Source organism: Geotrypetes seraphini, chromosome 7, assembly GCF_902459505.1.
Source record: "Geotrypetes seraphini chromosome 7, aGeoSer1.1, whole genome shotgun sequence".
Lineage (NCBI taxonomy): Eukaryota > Metazoa > Chordata > Amphibia > Gymnophiona > Dermophiidae > Geotrypetes > Geotrypetes seraphini.
Window position 1 is genome coordinate 29,379,867 of NC_047090.1, and position 19,023 is coordinate 29,398,889.

Consider the following 19,023-nt stretch of genomic DNA (forward strand, 5'->3'; position numbering starts at 1 on the left):
GTTAGTTAACACCATCCAGAAATGCTTTCAAGTCAGTGCTACAACAGTTAAGAGAAGTGGTCAGTCCAGTGGTAGCGATTTCATGTGTGTATACAGGATGCCCACAAAAACACTCCTTGATTTTTAAATGGTTACAAAACCAAAATTTATTGGAATATTCTTTCACCTTTGAGGCTACAGTTTCATAAACTCATAAACCCCGTCTTTTACCAAGGTGTGGTAGCCGATTTAGCACATGCTAATTTTTAGTGCTCACTAAATTGGCTACTGCACCTTAATAAAAGGACCCCAAAGTTTCATATGATATCTATCTGTACATACCCTCGATGTTCACCCCACCTGTTACTTGGCAAACATCGATGCGATAATCGAGCTCGGACCAGTCTCTCTGAAGCATATCCGGCGTGATTGCGTTTATAGCTTCAGCGACACGTTCCTGCAGATCATCCGCAGTTGCGGGTAGTCGAGGTACGTATTCTCTGTCTTTCACATACCCCCAAAGGAAAAAGTCACAAACAGTAATGTCCAGTGATCTTGGGGGCCACTTTAAGAACACCTGGTCATTTTGTCTCGTTGCATTGTCTGAAGGTTGTAACTTCTGCATAAGGTGAAAGTGCAAGCGATTGTGTAAGATCTTGCTAACCGTGCTTTTTGGGACTTGTATTTACTGTCATCTTATTTATAAATATATTTTGTAACCATTTAAAATCAAGGAGCGTTTTTGTGGGCACCCTGTATTTTATTTACACATACATACAGATTGACATATTCTTTTAAAGAACTTCCCTACTGGTTTCCTTAAATACTGAAACTGGCTTTTTTTTAATGTTTAAAAAGTGTCTAAAAGCCCTTTTTGTTTTTTGAGGCTTTTAATTTAGGCACTTTTTAAAAAAAACTATTTTTGCTGTTTTAGGTAAACATATCACTCTTTTGTTTTACACTTGTCTGTTTTATTAAGTCAGGGGCTCTCAGCCCAGTCCTTGAGATCCACCTAGTTAGGTTTTCAGGATATTCACAAAAGACTGTTCGTGAGATAGATCTGCATTTCTAATGTTTTAATTTGCATCCCACCTGGAATGGTCAGATAGATGGGATACTGACAATACCGTACCTCCGAGGCCTTCAAAAACAGCAGCGGCAGCAGCGCTCTGAACGGGCTACTTCGCAGCCTTCCCCACCAGGGCCTTCCCTCTACCACATCACTGATAATGTCATCAGTGACACGGCAGGGGGAAGGCCGCAAAGCAGCCCGTTCAGAGCACTGCTGCCTCTGCTGTTTTTAGAGGCCTCGAAGGTATGGTATGTCAGTCTCACGATGGGAGGGTTGGTGGGATTCTGCTGCACGGGGATGGGAGGGAGGAATAGAAAGATGCTGCATAAGGGGGATGGGTGAGAGGGGGAGGGAAGATGCTGCACATGGGGGGGGGAGAAAGCACTGCCGCTGATGAATTGGGCAGCAGTAGTGTCAGGGATGGAGTCAGGGAGTGTCGTGGACATTTGGTAGGGGCTTCGGGGGTCATTCTTAACTAGGGCTTATTTTAGGGGTAGGGCTTATATTAGGAGCATTTTTTAAAAAACATGCTAGGTCTTATTTTTGGGGAAACACAGTAGACACATCTACAAGAAAGAAAATTATCGCGGTAAGAACCTAATCTTTCTATATGCATACGACATGGGTTCTAAACCCAGTCCTCAGGACATACCTAGCCAGTCAGGTTTTTATGATATCCACAATGAATATACATGTTAAAATTGAATGCACCAGCTCCATTCTATGTAAATTTATCTCATTCATATTCATTGTGGATGTCCTGAATACTGACACATGGTAAGGGGGTGTAGTCTACACATGTTTTGGGTGGGCCTAAAATATACACATGCATCAGAAGAGGAATGCACATTTATGTTCTCCGAGATTAACCTTGGGATTTGCAGTGCTCTACAGGAGGGATTAGAGGAAGGCTGCCTCCTCTTCCCAACTGCAACATTGGCAGTGACATCAGGCACCATGACAGCTTAGGGAAGTATGGATGTCTAGGTTTGTAAAATGGAAGACATATACATCTATGTACTGCGACATACACATATATGCTCTAAAATACCTTCCAAAATTAGAGACTACGGAGATACTCGGGTCAGGTACTCAAAGTATCTTAAACTCAATTAGCGTCCAATATATTCAGTTCAAAATTCAGACAGGAGGCATTAACAATAAAAATGCTGATGCTAATGTCCAAAAGTTAATAATCCCAATGATTTTGAATTGAATATATTGAATACATTGGACACTAATTGAGTTTACGGAGATACATTGTTTGAACTAGTAGCCAGTTCCTGAGCCAACCAGGGCTGGGGATGCTGTGAAGGATTGAGGGGGGAGAAATTATCAGCTGTTGCACAGTGGTGGCCACAGGATTATGCTTGGCAAGTCCCAGTGTGAGCCATGGTTTGTGTCATCGGCTGGTGCAACATCTCTACAATAGACTCAGAACTCCTCTTACGAAGGTGCGTTAGGGCCCTAACACGTGGAATGGCGTGCGCTAGCCGCTACCGCCTCCTCTTGAGCAGGTGGTAGTTTTCAGCTAGGGCGCTAAAAACGCTAGCGCACCTTTATAAAAGGAGCCCTCAGTTGGAAGATGTAAAGGTGTGTGTGTTGGAGGAATGAAAGGGAATTAGGAGGCAGTTAATGAAAGCTTATGGCATTTTGATCAAAACACAAGCCAGATCTGAATGAGCTGGAAACCTAAAGGAACAGGAAGAAACAGCTAGACGAAAAATTAAAAAAAATACCCACACAGGAAGCAACAGAGACAAATGTCAAATTGTTCTATTTAGCAGTGTAGACATTATTGATGCTTTAAACCTTAAGGGATAGTTAATCAAAAAGTTATTTTCTTTAAGAGACATGATTTAAAAAGAAACTATAGTGAGAAAAAGAGCCGCTACCTTGGTAAAAGGTCAGCTTTCAAGAGGAGAATGATATGGAGCCATGAAGCTTACAAGATATTCCTTACTTTTCTTGACACTTTTCATTTCAATGATATGAAATAAAAGAGTGTCAAGAAAAGTGTAGAATAACTTGTAAGTATTGCGTTCAATTCTGGTCTCCTTATCGCAAGAAAGATATAGCGATGCTAGAAAAGGTTCAAAGAAGAGCAACCAAGATGGTAAAGGGGATGGAACTCCTCTTATATGAAGAAAGACTAAAATGGTTAGGGCTCTTCAGCTTGGAAAAGAGACGGCTGAGGGGAGATATGAGTGAAGTCTACAAAATCCTGAGTGGAGTAGAACGGGTACAAGTGGATCGATTTTTCACTCCGTCAAAAATTACAAAGACTAGGAGACACTCGATGAAGTTACAGGGAAATACTTTTAAAACCAATAGAAGGAAGAATTTTTTCACTCGGAGAATAGTTAAACTCTGGAACACATTGCCAGAGGTTGTGGTAAAAGCAGATAGCGTAGTTGGTTTTAAGAAAGGTTTGGAAAATTCTTGGAGGAAAAGACCATAGTCTCTAATTAAGACATGGGGAAAGCCACTGCTTGCCTTGAATTGGGTTTTGGCCAGGTACTAGTGACCTGGATTGGCCACCGTGAGAACGGGCTACTGGGCTTGATGGACCATTGGTCTGACCCAGTAAGGCTATTTTTATGTTCTTAAATCTATAACAACACTGGGTGTTTATGGAGAGGAAATTTTTTTATAAAGAACCCTTTAATGAAAAAAAGGGGATCAAGGCGAGTGCAGCCAATGAGAGTTATGCTACTCTGCTGGCATTCTGAAGATCCTTTTGGACATTGATATCATTACTGCTGTCATATACTTTGGAAGGTAGTACGTTTTCAATCTATTGAAGAGTGTGAGAGTCATAAGATTATCAAAGTGTTATGCCTTTTTCTAGCATGTTTAAAATATCACTTCCTTAACTAGATTTGTATGTTAGACCTGAGTGAAATGGTGCTGTTACATAAATAGTGATGGCAAGAGGTTGCACACTCCGGCATGCTGGGTAAAGGAATGTTTGTCTGTCTTTTCCCCACCAGTTCTGGGGCTGTATCTAATCTGATCATTTGTAGGCTAGCTATGTGTCTGCTCCATGAGCTGATAGCATCATGATCTAAAGAAAGAGCCTGATGTGAAAAGCTAATTATATGAATTTGTGAATCAAAACAGGAAACTGCAGACATTCATTTTGTGCATTCCTAGTGTGATTTTTGCATCAGCACTGAAGCTGAAATCTATAAGTCTGCATGTGGTATAATATTTATCCCAGGACAAGCAGGCAGGTATTCTCACTAGTGGGTGATGTCATCCGACAGAGCCCCGATACGGACATCTTGAAAGCATGTCTTGCTTGAAGAAACTTAGAAGTTTCGAGATGCCCGCACCGCGCATGCGCCAGTGCCTTCCCGCCCGATGTACCGGGCGTGTCTCCTCAGTTCTTTTCTTTCCGCGGAGCTGAGAAGTTATCTTCAATCTGCGCTGACTGAATTTCAGTTTTTTCTTTGCCTTCTTTCCCCGCGTTTTGGTTTATTTCTTTGAATTCAACTTTACTTTACTTTATTTAAAAAAAAAAAATAAAAAAAAAGTTCAAAATTATTTCTTCCGGCGGTTCGGCCGGCCCGGCCTCGTGGCTGCGGCCTACCTCTTTCGACATTGCAGCGTCGATTTTCCGGCCTATGTCACGGCCAATCACCGGTTTTAAAAAGTGCAGCAAGTGCCAGTGTGCGATTTCGTTGACGGACCCGCATCGACGCTGCCTTCAGTGTCTTGGTCCGGACCACGTTCCGAAATCGTGCAGGCCTTGTTCCACGCTCACTGCGCGCTCGTTCAAGCGGCGTTGCTTACTTTGGGAGTCGATGTTCAAGATGGAGACTGCCAAGGATCTGTCTGCTTCTACATCTGCTGAGGTTTCACCGGTCCGCTCGAAACCTGCATCGACGACTCCCGCATCCAGCATCGTGAAGCCAGCATCGTTTACACCGGCTGCGGCTTCCAGTTCCGCTGCGGCGCCTGCCTCTGTCTCTTCGGTTCAGGTACCGCCTTCCACTGTCCCTCCCGTGGTCATCAAGGTGCCCAAAGCTACTAAGCAGAAGCACTTGGCCGCGAAGGAGCGCGAAGACCGTGCAGGAGGACCCCCTTTCGGTGCGGATCCCTCCATATCGGCTTCGCTTCGATCCCTGCTGGAAGCTCAGTTTGTCGAGCTTATGCAAACTATGGGACCCCGGCTTATCGCCAACATTCAGGGTGAAGTCCGAGCACCGGTCCCTGAGGGCGGTCCGCCCCCTCCCCCTCGCCGTTCGATCTCGCTGCTCGACGAGGGGGATCGGCGGAGGGCGGCGGATGCCTCCAGGAGGGCTTCCCTTCCTGATATGCCACCTTTAGAGCCCATTACTCCTCCAAGGCAACAGGGCGCTGGGACGGTCCCTGATATTCGGAGTCCTGGGCATACTGCATCGCAGGAAGAGTTCTTCCGCACTCCATACCAGACTTGGGTGGCGCTGCGTGAGTCCGCGTCCTTGCCACCTCTGCGATCCACCGCTTCGAGCCCCATCCATTCCTTAGAGGCTTCGGGGGATCGTGCGATGCACAGAAGTTCTCGCTCCCCATCCCGGCACCGGGAGGGGCATCGTTCTCGTCATTCATCTCGACACTCCTCACGTCATTCGGAAGTGTCCCCACAGAAAAAGATGCAACGTTTGGGATACTCATCGTCCGATGTTTCCCAACCGGAGGGACCAGAGTATGAGGAACCATCTACCTCTTATTCTCCATGCCGGTCTCAGCTCTCCCTAGACCCGGAGGCTTCCACTTCGTCTAGTCCGTCTCGGCGGCCGGCCTTGGCGGACCAATTGTCTTTCTCATCTTTTCTCCGACAGATGGCGGATGACTTAGATGTGACTTTGGATACTGGATCTAAATATTCTAAAGAGTATTTGGATACGATGCATTTGCCTCACCCTCCGGCGGAGACTCTTCGGCTTCCTTTGCATAAATTGCTGGACCAGACTTTCATGCGCTGTTTTGAGACACCGTATTCTATCCCTGCGGTTCCCAGTAAGCTGGATGCTCGATACCGCATCGTTCACCACAAGGGGTTTGAGGGAGCTCAACTTTCTCATCAGTCTCTGCTAGTCGAGTCTTCTCTCAAGCGTTCTCACCCTTCCCAGGTCTACGCTTCTGTGCCTCCGGGCAGGGAGGGGAGAACGATGGACAAGTTTGGTAGACGAGTTTACCAAAATTCGATGATGGCGACTCGAGTGCTCAATTACAATTTTTTCTTCTCTTCCTATTTGGATTTCTTCTTGCCGGTCCTCCGCAAGTTCGTCCCTTTCATCGATGCTGAAGCTCGTTTCCAGTTTGAGGAGGTGGTGGCAACCCTGTCCCAGTTGCGGCTGCAACTGATGCAATCCTCCTACGATGCCTTCGAGCTCTCGGCACTTGCTGCGGCCTGTTCAGTCGCCATGCGTCGCCTGGCCTGGCTTCGCACTATTGATATGGATCCGAACCTCCAAGACAGATTGGCTAATGTGCCTTGTGCGGGAGCGGATCTATTCGATGAGTCTATCGAGACTGTTACTAAAAAGCTTTCGGACCACGAGAAGTCTTTTCAATCCATTCTGCGTCCTAAGCCTAAGCCTCAACAGTCTCGTCCATCTAGACCGCCTCAAATCTACCAGAGGCGTTATCAACCAAGACAGGCTCCCCTAGCGAGACAGCCTGCGAAGAGGCAGCCTCCACAGAAGTCTCAGCAGAAGCCTCAGATGCCGGCTGCACCCAAGGCCACTCAGCCCTTTTGACTCTCTTCCAGGGAGCATAACCGACGTTCTGTCTTCCCTTGTTTTTCCCATCGGGGGTCGACTCCACCATTTTTATCATCAATGGGAGTCGATCACCTCGGACCTTTGGGTCCTTACCATCGTAAGAGAGGGATACTCTCTTCATTTCCAACGGGTCCCCCCGGACCACCCGCCAAGAGAGTATCCTTCCAACTCGATGCAGACCGCTCTTCTTCTACAGGAGGCGCAGGCTCTGCTTCGGCTTCGAGCCGTCGAGCCGGTGCCAGTAGATCAGCAAAACCGGGGGTTCTACTCCCGGTATTTCTTGGTTCCGAAGAAGACGGGCGATCTGCGTCCCATTTTGGACCTTCGAGTCCTCAACAAGTTTTTGGTCAAGGAGCGGTTCCGCATGCTGACCCTTGCTTCTCTTTACCCCCTACTCGAGCAGAACGATTGGTTATGCTCTCTGGATCTCAAGGAGGCCTACACTCACATCCCGATACATCCGGCCTCCCGCAAGTTTCTCAGATTTCGGGTGGGACATCTACATCTGCAGTATCGAGTGCTTCCATTCGGCCTTTCCTCGTCTCCCAGAGTCTTCACGAAGTGTCTGGTGGTGGTGGCCGCTGCACTCCGGAACATGGGTCTCCAGGTGTTTCCATACCTCGACGACTGGCTCATCAAGGCACCTTCGGCCCCAGAGGTCATTTCGGCGACCTTGACTACAATTTGTTTCCTGCAGAACTTGGGCTTCGAGATCAACTTCCCCAAATCACATCTTCAGCCCACCCAGTGTCTCCCCTTTATCGGGGCTGTTCTGGATACCATTCAACTTCGAGCATTCCTTCCTCCTCAACGCATGGATGCTCTCCTTCTACTCTGCCAGTCGGTGTCTTCTCGCCAGTCCATCTCGGCGAGACACATGATGGTCCTCTTGGGCCACATGGCATCTACAGTTCATGTGACGCCTTTTGCCAGACTCCATCTCAGGATTCCTCAATGGACCCTGGCATCTCAGTGGACTCAGGTGTCCGACCCGTTGTCCCGTCACATTATCGTCACTCCTGCTCTACGGCAGTCTCTTCTCTGGTGGATGACCTCTTCGAATCTATCCAGAGGTTTACTGTTTCACTCTCCTCCCCACCAGAAGGTTCTCACGACCGATTCATCGAACTATGCATGGGGGGCCCATCTGGATGGTCTTCGCACTCAGGGGTTCTGGACCAGTGCGGAACGACTCCATCAAATCAATCTTCTGGAGCTCAGAGCCATCTTCAATGCTCTCCAAGCCTTTCAGCATCTGCTTCACGACATGGTGATCCTTATTCGCACAGACAATCAGGTCGCCATGTATTATGTCAACAAACAAGGGGGCACGGGCTCGGCCCCTCTTTGTCAGGAAGCTCTTCGAGTCTGGGATTGGGCGGTTCGCCACAACACCTTCCTCAGAGCTGTCTACATTCAGGGGAAGGACAACGTCTTGGCAGACAAATTGAGTCGTCTTCTCCAACCTCACGAATGGACGCTCCATTCCAAACCCCTTCATCAGATCTTCGCTCAGTGGGGAACGCCTCAGATAGACCTCTTTGCAGCGCCCCACAACTTCAAACTGCCTCAGTTTTGCTCCAGGATCTACACTCCTCTCCGCCTCGAGGCAGACGCCTTTCTACTGGAGTGGGGGAATCGCTTCCTTTATGCGTTTCCTCCCTTTCCTCTCATTCAGAAGACTCTGGTCAAGTTAAGATCAGACCATGCCACCATGATCCTGATTGCTCCTCGGTGGCCCAGACAACCTTGGTTCTCCCTTCTACTTCAACTCAGCAGCAGGGAGCCAATACTTCTTCCAGTGTTTCCTTCACTGCTTACTCAACATCAAGGTTCACTGCTTCATCCCAACCTGCAGTCTCTCCACCTGACAGCTTGGTTCCTTTCAACATAACCCCTCACCAGTTTTCTCAAGCTGTGAGGGAGGTCTTGGAGGCTTCCAGGAAGCCTGCTACTCGACAATGCTATTCCCAAAAATGGACGAGATTCTCGACCTGGTGTATTTCCAATGCTACAGACCCTCAGAAAGCTTCTCTATCGTCTGTATTGGACTATCTTCTACACCTGTCCCAGTCTGGTCTCCAGTCTACCTCTATACGAGTCCACCTGAGTGCTATTGCGGCTTTCCATCAGCCTCTACAGGGGAAACCTTTGTCTGCTCATCCTGTGGTTTCCAAATTTATGAAAGGACTTTTTCATGTCAATCCTCCTATCAAACCTCCTCCTGTGGTTTGGGATCTTAATGTTGTCCTGTCTCATCTTATGAAGCCTCCGTTTGAACCTCTCAAAACGGCTCCTCTTAAGTATCTCACCTGGAAGGTGGTTTTCCTGGTGGCCCTCATGTCAGCTCGCCGAGTCAGTGAGCTTCAGGCCCTAGTGGCAGATCCACCGTTCACTGTATTCCATCATGACAAGGTGGTTCTCCGTACTCATCCAAAATTCTTACCTAAAGTGGTCTCTGAATTTCACATCAATCAATCCATCGTGCTTCCAGTGTTTTTTCCAAAGCCTCATTCTCATCATGGGGAATCTGCTTTGCACACTCTGGACTGTAAACGTGCTCTGGCTTTCTACTTGGATCGCACAAAGCCACACAGAACTGCACCTCAACTTTTCGTCTCCTTTGATCCAAACAAGTTGGGACGACCTGTATCGAAGCGCACCATCTCTAACTGGATGGCGGCTTGTATCTCTTCCTGCTATGCCCAGGCTGGATTATCACTTCCCTGTAAGGTCACAGCCCACAAGGTCAGAGCAATGGCAGCCTCTGTAGCCTTCCTCAGATCGACACCGATTGAGGAGATTTGTAAGGCTGCCACTTGGTCCTCGGTTCATACATTCACCTCTCATTATTGTCTGGATACTTTCTCCAGACGGGATGGACAGTTTGGCCAAACTGTATTACAAAATTTGTTCTCTTAAGTTGCCAACTCTCCCTCCATCCCATTGGGGTTAGCTTGGAGGTCACCCACTAGTGAGAATACCTGCCTGCTTGTCCTGGGATAAAGCAATGTTACTTACCGTAACAGTTGTTATCCAGGGACAGCAGGCAGCTATTCTCACGTCCCACCCACCTCCCCTGGGTTGGCTTCTCAGGCTAGCTACCTGAACTGAGGAGACACGCCCGGTACATCGGGCGGGAAGGCACTGGCGCATGCGCGGTGCGGGCATCTCGAAACTTCTAAGTTTCTTCAAGCAAGACATGCTTTCAAGATGTCCGTATCGGGGCTCTGTCGGATGACATCACCCACTAGTGAGAATAGCTGCCTGCTGTCCCTGGATAACAACTGTTACGGTAAGTAACATTGCTATATTGGAACCTGAGAAGAGAAGGATGATAAAACGCAGAGAATTTTTCATGTTTTCCTTCATTGTCTGTTGCAACCAAAGAAATATTTAAGGGCATAAAAATGGCGTGACCCTTAGAGCAAAAGATCCATCATAGAGAATGACACGGGGAGCGATCCCCGCAGGGAGCCGCGGCGTGGCTGCGGTTTGGCTGCGGGCTATGGAGACTCCATAGCCAAATCGCCGCAGACATGGGGACAAAAGTTTTCACCTCCCGCAAAAACGGTGAAAAGATTTGTCCCCGCAGGCAAATGTACCCCCTTCTATGTACCGCTATTTACCTTGTCTTCACCGTGATTCTTTGGTTCGGGACCGGGTGTCAGATTTTTTCCGGCGGCCATGTTTGTCTCTGCGTGGTCTGTCTCCTCAACCCGACTTGCACGTTGCCGCATTGACTCCGCTCCCTAATATACAGGCTCTTCATTGGTCAGTTCTTTTTGCTCAAAGAAGAGGACCAATCGCTACTGCCACACCTGATATTTAATGGGTTGTAGTGCAGCAGTAGCGATTGGATTTCGGAGCCGAGCCCAGGATTTGAATTTTGTTTGCAGTCGCTGCCTCGCTTGGATTCACTCGTTTCACTTCGTCAGGTACAAGTAAGAGTTCTCCCCGGCTGATTTAGATGACTACCCAGCTAATCATGCTGCTGCCGTCGATGCTCCTTCCCGGGCTAACTCGCCGCCGAAAATTTTGTTTGATGCCTGCCTTTTTTTGCCAGCATGCTTTTACTTGCTTTAGGCCTTCCTCGTTGCCGGATCCTGCCTACTTTCTGTTTCCGCGAAGGCAGGACCCGGCAGCGAGGAAGGCCCGAAGCAAGTAAAAGCAGCAAGTTGTAAGCTTCCCTCCGGGCCGGGGCTCTATCGTGTGCGTGCCGGCTTCCCTTCTCTTCCCCCCCCTCCCGGGACGCTACTTCTGGTTTCGGAGGGAAGAGAAGGGAAGCCAGCACGCACACAATAGAGCCCCGGAGGGAAGCTTACAACTTGCTGCTTTTACTTGCTTCGGGCCTTCCTCGCTGCCGGGTCCTGCCTTCGCAGAAACAGAAAGTAGGCAGGTCCCGGCAACGAGGAAGGCCCAAAGCAAGTAAAAGCAGCAAGTGTAGTGGTATACCATTTGAGAAAAAAAAAAAACGCACGGACGTCGGACCTGATTCTGCTTGCTCTCGCCACCGACACGGACCTCAGATTTTAAGGCGGTAAAGGTTTAGATCCGCGAGGTCCGTCAGGTCCGTGAGGTCCACGTTTTACCCCTTCCCCAACCTTGGTGCTTATTGTGGTCAGCCAGGAAGAATGAAATCAAAAAAGTTTGAGTTTAGTCAAGCTGTGATTTGAACTTTATAGGCTTTTTTTTTTTTTCATCCTTTAACTGGCAGGCAGAAGAATGCTCCATTTATTAATCTTGCAAAGTCTGATACAGGAAAAGCTAGAAGTGCATCAAGATTTAAGGAGCTTGGGGTGTGCAAATCTACTTAATGCAGAGATTACAGTAAAACAAAATCACTTTTCTATTTCACTGCAGCTCTATGAGGTTCTTTTGCCCTTAGCTATAGTCAAATGATGGATAGGAATATGTTTATTTCATTTAAGTTAAGGGAAAACTATTTTTTCTGAGTATCCTTTAAATAATGGTTCACAAATTAATTCAGCCTGTTTTAAGGCTGGGTTTTGTTTTTCATATTATTGCTTCTGTTTTTATAATCCTTAAAAAATAAGGGGCAATTTTCCAAGTGGGTTCTTCCTCGTAGGCACCCTGAGACTGTACAGGGAACGCCTATTCTATAGCAGTGAATGGGCTCCCAGGTTCCATTACAGAATGGTAGCATATAGCCTTAGATTCAGGCGCCTTACAGTCCACTTGTGGGAGAAATGATTTTATTTTCAGTTTAGTGATCAAAATGTGTCTGTTTTGAGAATTTATATCTGCTGTCTATATTTTGCACTATGGCCCCCTTTTACTAAATCGCAATAGCGGTTTTTAGCACAGGGAGCCTATGAGCATCGAAAGCAGTGCAGGGCATTCAGCGCATCTCCCTGCACTAAAAACTGCTATTGCAATTTAGTAAAAGGGGAGGGGGAGTATATTTGTCTATTTTTGTATAGTTGTTCCTGATGTGACATTGCATAAAATCATCTGCCTTGATCTCTTTGAAAACCTGCGGAATATATATGGGGTGGGGGAAGATTAGTGATAGAAAAATTGTATGAAAAATGACTATTTTCAATTTAGTGATCAAAATGTGTCAGTTTTGAGAATTTATATCAGTTATCTATATTTTGCATTATATTTGTCTATTTTTCTATAGTTGTTTCTGAAGTGACATTGCATATTTTAGTCATCTGTCTTGACCTCTTTGAAACAAATATTAATTAATATTTTCTCTGAATAGCTCCCAGTAGCACATAGAATAGTATTTAAACAATGTTTACTAATTTTCAAAGCTATAGAACACAAAACTCCTGCCTTTATATTTAGACTTTTAATACCCTATACTACCTCTAGATCTCTTAGATCTCAAGACCAGCAACTTTTAGCTATTCCCTCACTAAAAGTTATTAACACAAGGCGTAATACTATTTTTTCCATAACAGCCCCTCAATCTTGGAACAATCTTCCATTGTACCTAAGACAGGAAAAAAATTTAACAAAATTTAAGTCAGAACTTAAAAGTTTTCTATATATTGACGCCTTCAATAACTAATTTTTCCTTTTTTCTTTCCGCATCCATAACTTAAAAGGTCAATTTGTCCCCCTTCCTATTGTTTTTTTCCCTAAATTTAATTAAATATTTTAAATTCGAATTAGTGATTGTATTATCGAATGTAACCATTAAATAATTTTTTCCTTATGTTTCACTGTAAACTATTTAAATTACCTTTAAATGTAATGTAATATGTGTTGATTGTATTTTAGATAATTGTTTGTTTAATTTAATAATTGCAAGTGTGTTACCAACTATTTTATTTGTACATCGCCTTGAATTTTGAATAGGCGATAAATCAAAAATACCTAATAAACTTGGAAACTTGGATACAGTGTGCTTTGTGTTTCTTTTAATTTTGTGGTTACCATAATGAATTAATATTATATACAGTAGTGATGCTGATGTTTTAAGATTTTGGAGAAATAAACAAGAATGCTGGCCAAAATTAGCAAAAGTTGCACGAGGGACACTGTGCATTCCAGCTACCAGCACATCTTCAGAGAGGGCATTCTCTATTGCAGGAAGGACTGTGGAAAAAGGAGAACTAGACTGAATCCAGAGATTGTGGATGATTTGTTGTTCATCTACGGGTTAAAAAATAAGGACAATTAAAAGTACAGGTTGTGTTTTGTTTTTGTATAGTTAACTAAGTTGTAAAGAATGTTTCCTTTATACGTTAATAAAGATAAGTATATAAAATCATACCTGTTTGAGGCTTTTATGCATGCTGCGGTGACGGTGACGGGGCGGTGAATGGGATGGCGGTGACGGGGCGGTGAAAGGGATGGCGGTGATGGGGCGTTGAAGGGAATGGCGGTGACGGGGCGGTGCAGAGGATAGTCGGCCGGTGACGGGGACAAATTTTTTCCCTGTGTCATTCTCTAATCCATCAAGCTCAGTGGCTAATCCAAGTCATAAGCACCCGGCAGAATCCCCAAAAGTAGCAAGATTCTATGGAAATTTAGGGGCAATTGCAGTTTTTGATTTCTTGCTAATGCTTTGTGGAATATTTATATTAGGTCACAAGTGTAGTTAAGAGACACATCTAGCGGAGTTTTTGTGGTTAGGCCAAAGATGCTGAAGATGGCTAAGACTATTGCTGTATGTTTCTTCCACATTTTCTTGACCTTTACATTTCTGGTGCACGAGGGTCTTCTCTTTCTTCATATATAGTATAGAAGAGTGTTCTTCAACCTTTTGACACCTATGGACCTGCAAAAATAAAAGAATTATTTTGTGGACCGGCACTAGTCCGCAGACCGGTGGTTGAAGAACACTGGGCTAAGTCATGGGCTAAACCTCGCCCATCTCCACCCCAGACCCCGCCCCCATAATAGTACTAATTGTAACACCATTTGTCCATTCATTTTTCATATATACGCACAGAATATAATCTTATTAACAATACATAATGGTTAACCACAAAATTAAACTTCGCAAAGCAATACTGTATGTTTCTCAACATTCATTCCTACCAGAACACCTGGCCTTGGTCACACATGCAGAACACAGATAACCCCTATGCAAATACGGGACCAAAAACTAAAAGTACTAATATATACAAACAAACCCTAAGATCCAAGACTCTGCATGCAGTATAACTCCAGAGAAATAGAAACAAATGCATTTCTTCCTGAACAGTGCAAAATATAGACAGTAGATGAAAATTCTCAAAATTGACACAATTCAATCAGTAAATTCAAAAATAAAATCATTCCCCCTATCTTTGTTGTCTCCCTCCATGCTGTGCCTTACCTTCTGGCCTGCTCCCGCCTGGCCGTTTTATGCCGCCCCCAGTGTTATCTTTGGACCGGCTCCCTCTTCCTCACTGATGCAGTGCACAAAGGCGCGGGCAGCGGCTCTTCATGCGTCCCACGCCTCATCCGGAAGCCTTCCCTCTGACATTGCGATGTCAGAGAGAAAGCTTCCGGTTCAGACCCAGGACGTTCATAGGAGCCGCTGTCTGTGGCTTCGTGCACTGCGGCAGTGAGGAAGAGGAAGCCGGCCCAAAGATAATGCCCACATCGATCACACCACGGACAGGCGGCTGAAGAACACTGTCTCGGGCCCAATGCATGTACTGGCCCTGCGGACTGGCAGGAAATTTCTGTGGACCGGCACCGGTCCATGGACCAGTGGTTGAAGAACACTGGTATAGAATACTCACTCGATGCTTACGCTTCAGTTACCAATGTGGTCTTGTGTTTTGCTCCTTTACCATTATGTTGTTTTTCCAATGCAATAGGTGAGGAATTCTAGGGCATAGGATTATTTCCCTTTAACTGCATGGTTGCAGAAGAAATCCACTCTGGGTTTTTCACTCTGCCCCTGTAGTAATTCACTGGGCTTTTTAGCTCCCTCTACAGTTCTTTCCTTCTGCATGCATGGATGCAGTTATGTTTGTTCTGCTCTCCCCATTTTATTGTTTTAATTCAATGTCATTTTGTCCCCTTTTTGGGTGAATTAGTGCTTGGAATGATTTTGAAGCTCTGCCTACTTGAAAATTCATAGACTTCGGTCTGTAACTGACAGGCTGATCCCTCTGGGTACCTGTTGGCCAGTCTACATAGTTTTCTCTGGAGATCAGGGCCGTCCCTGAGGTGGACTCGCCTTCAGTTAATCAGGGGTTGAGCGCAGGCTGTTAGGCGCCCTTAGGAGACTCAGTGCTGTTTTGCAGGGTGCCGACTGCAAGGGTGGAGGTATAGTCAGACATTGGAGTCTGACTGTCAGCCTTAAAATCAGCTTTATATGAGCATTCCCAGCCTTGTGGCAGTGATTATTCTCATCCCGCTATTGTGAGTGAGCTGAAAGCAAGCTTGCAGCACTTCTAACTGATCCTGTCAGGTCACAGTGAGGACACAGGTTGACAGCCTGTGAGAGACGTCGGGGGAGGTTTGAAAAGTGGGGGTTTTGAGTGTTTTTAAGTGTTCCCTTATGTTCTCCCTCCTGAAAAATCCTAAAATCGCCATTTTTAATGTTTGGGAAGTTTGAAAAATATTGCGATTTTGGCACGAATTTTGTGACGGTGACTGTCTTGGATTTTTAGCAATTTTCTTTTTTTTTTTCCCTAAAGCTCTCTGCTTCTCGGAAAACTGCAAATTTTGCTGGAAACTTGCTGGGATGGAGTCCTTGGGATCTCTTCTTGTGGATTCATGTCAGAATTGCGCAATTGTAGCGCTTTTAGAGCATTTTTGCGCCACGTGGCGCAGCCGGGGGGGGGGGGGAAAGGTCGCAGCATTCGGCTTAGCCTCTCTTCTGCTGAACCAGGTGTCCAAATGGCAGGGCAGATTATGTGCTTTCGGGGCTCAGCACGGTTGGTAATTCTGTCTGTCAGGCTGTGGACTCAACGCTGCTCCTGAAAGGCTCAGTTTAGCCACCTTGGAGTGATCGATGCCCTAGGAGCTGGACACTTTTTCACGATTTTGAAATTTTTGCGCTCTGGATTTTGGATTGCTGTGTTCTCCCCCTGCGCAGTCCCAATACGCCTGCACGACGTCCATCAGTGACATTACTCCTTTGGACACGCCCTAGATTCTCCCTGGCACTTTGCTTGCTTTGCCTGACCCTGATCTGGGGATATCCAGTCCCCGCTCAGCCCTTTACTGAGGAGAAATCTGCATTTTTCTTTCCTACTCCATACTCAACACCTGTTCCTCTGATCCCATCCATCTACTTACCACTATCTCTCTCTGGCAGTATTCAGATCCAGATTCAAAGCCCACTTCTTTGAAGCGGCTTTCATTTCCAAACTCAACCCACCAATATCAAAGCACCAATATCTGTCTTATCATTCCCCCTGTAATTCCCTCACCTGAGCACAATGCATTCTTATCCACTTTGTCTGCCTTGACTAGATTGTAAGCTCTTTTAAGCAGGGACTGTCTCTTCTGTGTTTTGATGTACAGTGCTGCATATGTCTAGTTGCGATATAGAAATGATAAGCAGTAGTAGTACTCTTTGGGGATTCTGCATGGAATCTTGCCATTCTTTGAGGATTCTGCATGGAATCTTGCCATTCTTTGAGGATTCCGGATGGAATCTTGCCACTCTCGGGATTCTGCATGCAATCTTGCAAGTCTCTGGGAATTCTGCATGGAATCTTGCCACTCTCTGGGGATTCCGCATGGAATCTTGCCACTCTCTGGGGATTCCGCATGGAATCTTGCCACTCTCTGGGGATTCCGCATGGAATCTTGCCACTCTCTGGGGATTCCGCATGGAATCTTGCCACTCTCTGGGGATTCCGCATGGAATCTCGCCACTCTTTGGGATTCCACATGGAATCTTGTCACTCTTTGGGATTCCGTATGGAATCTTACTACTCCCTCTGTAATTCCCCCACCTGAGCACAGTGTATTGATGCATCTTCTTGTCCGGTTTGTTTGTCTTAACTAAATTGTAAGCTCTTTTGAACAGGGATTGTTTCTTCTATGTTTTGATGTGTACAACTGTGTATGCAGATGTCATACAATAGTAGTTATTTGGGAGCCACTGTAAGATTTGCTGTTTATGTTGCATAAGAATGCAATGTATGTATGCAATGTATGTTAGCACAGTTCATGAACTCATTGATTCGAGGGAGGAGGTACTCCCTAAAGTCCCTTGATAAATTACTTTAGGAAAACAAAGAGCCTCATAGAGAATGGAGTGGTGGAGAAAGGACCAGGGTGGTGAATTGAACATTGAATTCTGTGTGCTTGTCTATCCAGGATGGCAGTGAACCAAAAGAGGAAAAAATGAAAAGTGGCTTGGATAAAGAGTGCTATCTAGAGACACAGATGCTTGTATGGTTGGGTAGCAAGAATATATTGTTAGGAGTGTAGACCCTTTGTCTGAGCTGACTGGTCTTTTTCTGCCATTATAATGACAAGATAAAGTAGCTTAGTGGTTGGAGAAGCACATCCTGCTTCTCCCACTGACAGAGTCTATGATTTTGGACAAGTTGGCTTCACCCTCCATGGCTTGACGCATTGTTTAGATTGTGAACCCATTTGAGCAAGAAAATAACATATTCACACGCATGAAACTTGCCTTGAGCTCCAAAATCTGATTCAAATAAAGAAAGAATTTATATACAGTTTTAATACAATTTTGTGTATGATCTCGCTAACTTTTATTGGAGATTTGTCATTTAAAGGACCCTTTTACTAAACTGCGGTGGTATTTGCAGCTACTGTGACTTAACATGGGTTTTTACCGTGAGGTATCTGCAAATTGTGCATGGCATCATTAATGTTTCCGTTAGCGCACTGTACCTGCTGAGAGTTAATGGAGAACCACTTCCTGTTTCCTGTTTAGGTGGCAGTAAGTGGTCCAGCGTTAGTGTATTAACCAGTTATTGTGCAGCGTGCTTTCTGGCTAATACTTCCTTGCCCCTTTGCCCACTCATGCAGAAACAGGCAAATTACACAAGACTCCTTAACACAGTTGCAAGGTAGCCTGTTTTGGGGCATTAATGTGTACTTAGATGCTTAACGTGCTTTAGTAAAATGTCTCATAAGACAGGTGGATTGAATGACTTTAATATAAATGTATCTTTCTCAACTAGTATTGGCATAAGAATGTAATTATGACTTTTTCTTCTTAAACAAGGCATCGCTGGCTTCACTCCATGACTGATGAGCCTCCATCAACTCATCCACCGGTTGCTCGTAAATTCATTTGGGAGAACCATAAATTTAATCAAAGTGGAACCTCAGGGCAGTACGTACCTTACTCCACTACTCGCAAGAAGATAGAGGAATGGGTCCCACCACAGATTTCTAGAAAGTGAAAATCCAGCGTAATTCCTGTCTAAAACAGGCTTATCAATGTACATTTTATGTTTAATATTTGAACTTATTTAGTAAAATAAATCCTTTTGTCAAACCATGCTTTATGTTACATTACTTTCCTATGGAGCTGTTCCCCTTCTGTAAATTTTATGTTAAATGTTTGCTTGTAGGAGCGCATGTTTGATAGTGAGCCACTGTTTATTTTTAGATAAGAGCGACTAAGATGGTTAAGGGATTTGAGGAGCTTCTGTACAGCGAAAGAGTAGAGAAACTGGGCCTCTTCTCCCTCGAACAGAGGAGATTGAGGGGGACATGGTCGAAACATTCAAGGTGCTGAAGGGGATAAACTCAGTAGATAAGGACAGGTTGTTCTCCCTC

General features: G+C 45.4%; 1 protein-coding gene across 2 annotated transcripts in view; it reads left to right on the forward strand.

Moving 5' to 3' along the window:
- NDUFA12 (NADH:ubiquinone oxidoreductase subunit A12) overlaps nt 1-18,744 on the forward strand; it is a 43,053-nt gene extending 24,309 nt beyond the window's left edge. For both annotated transcript variants that reach the window (XM_033953422.1, XM_033953423.1), the window contains one exon: nt 18,464-18,744. In XM_033953422.1, coding sequence (XP_033809313.1) covers nt 18,464-18,644 — 181 coding nt within the window. In that variant the 3' untranslated portion in view covers nt 18,645-18,744. The remainder of the gene's footprint in view (nt 1-18,463) is intronic.
- Nucleotides 18,745-19,023: the final 279 nt, after the last annotated feature.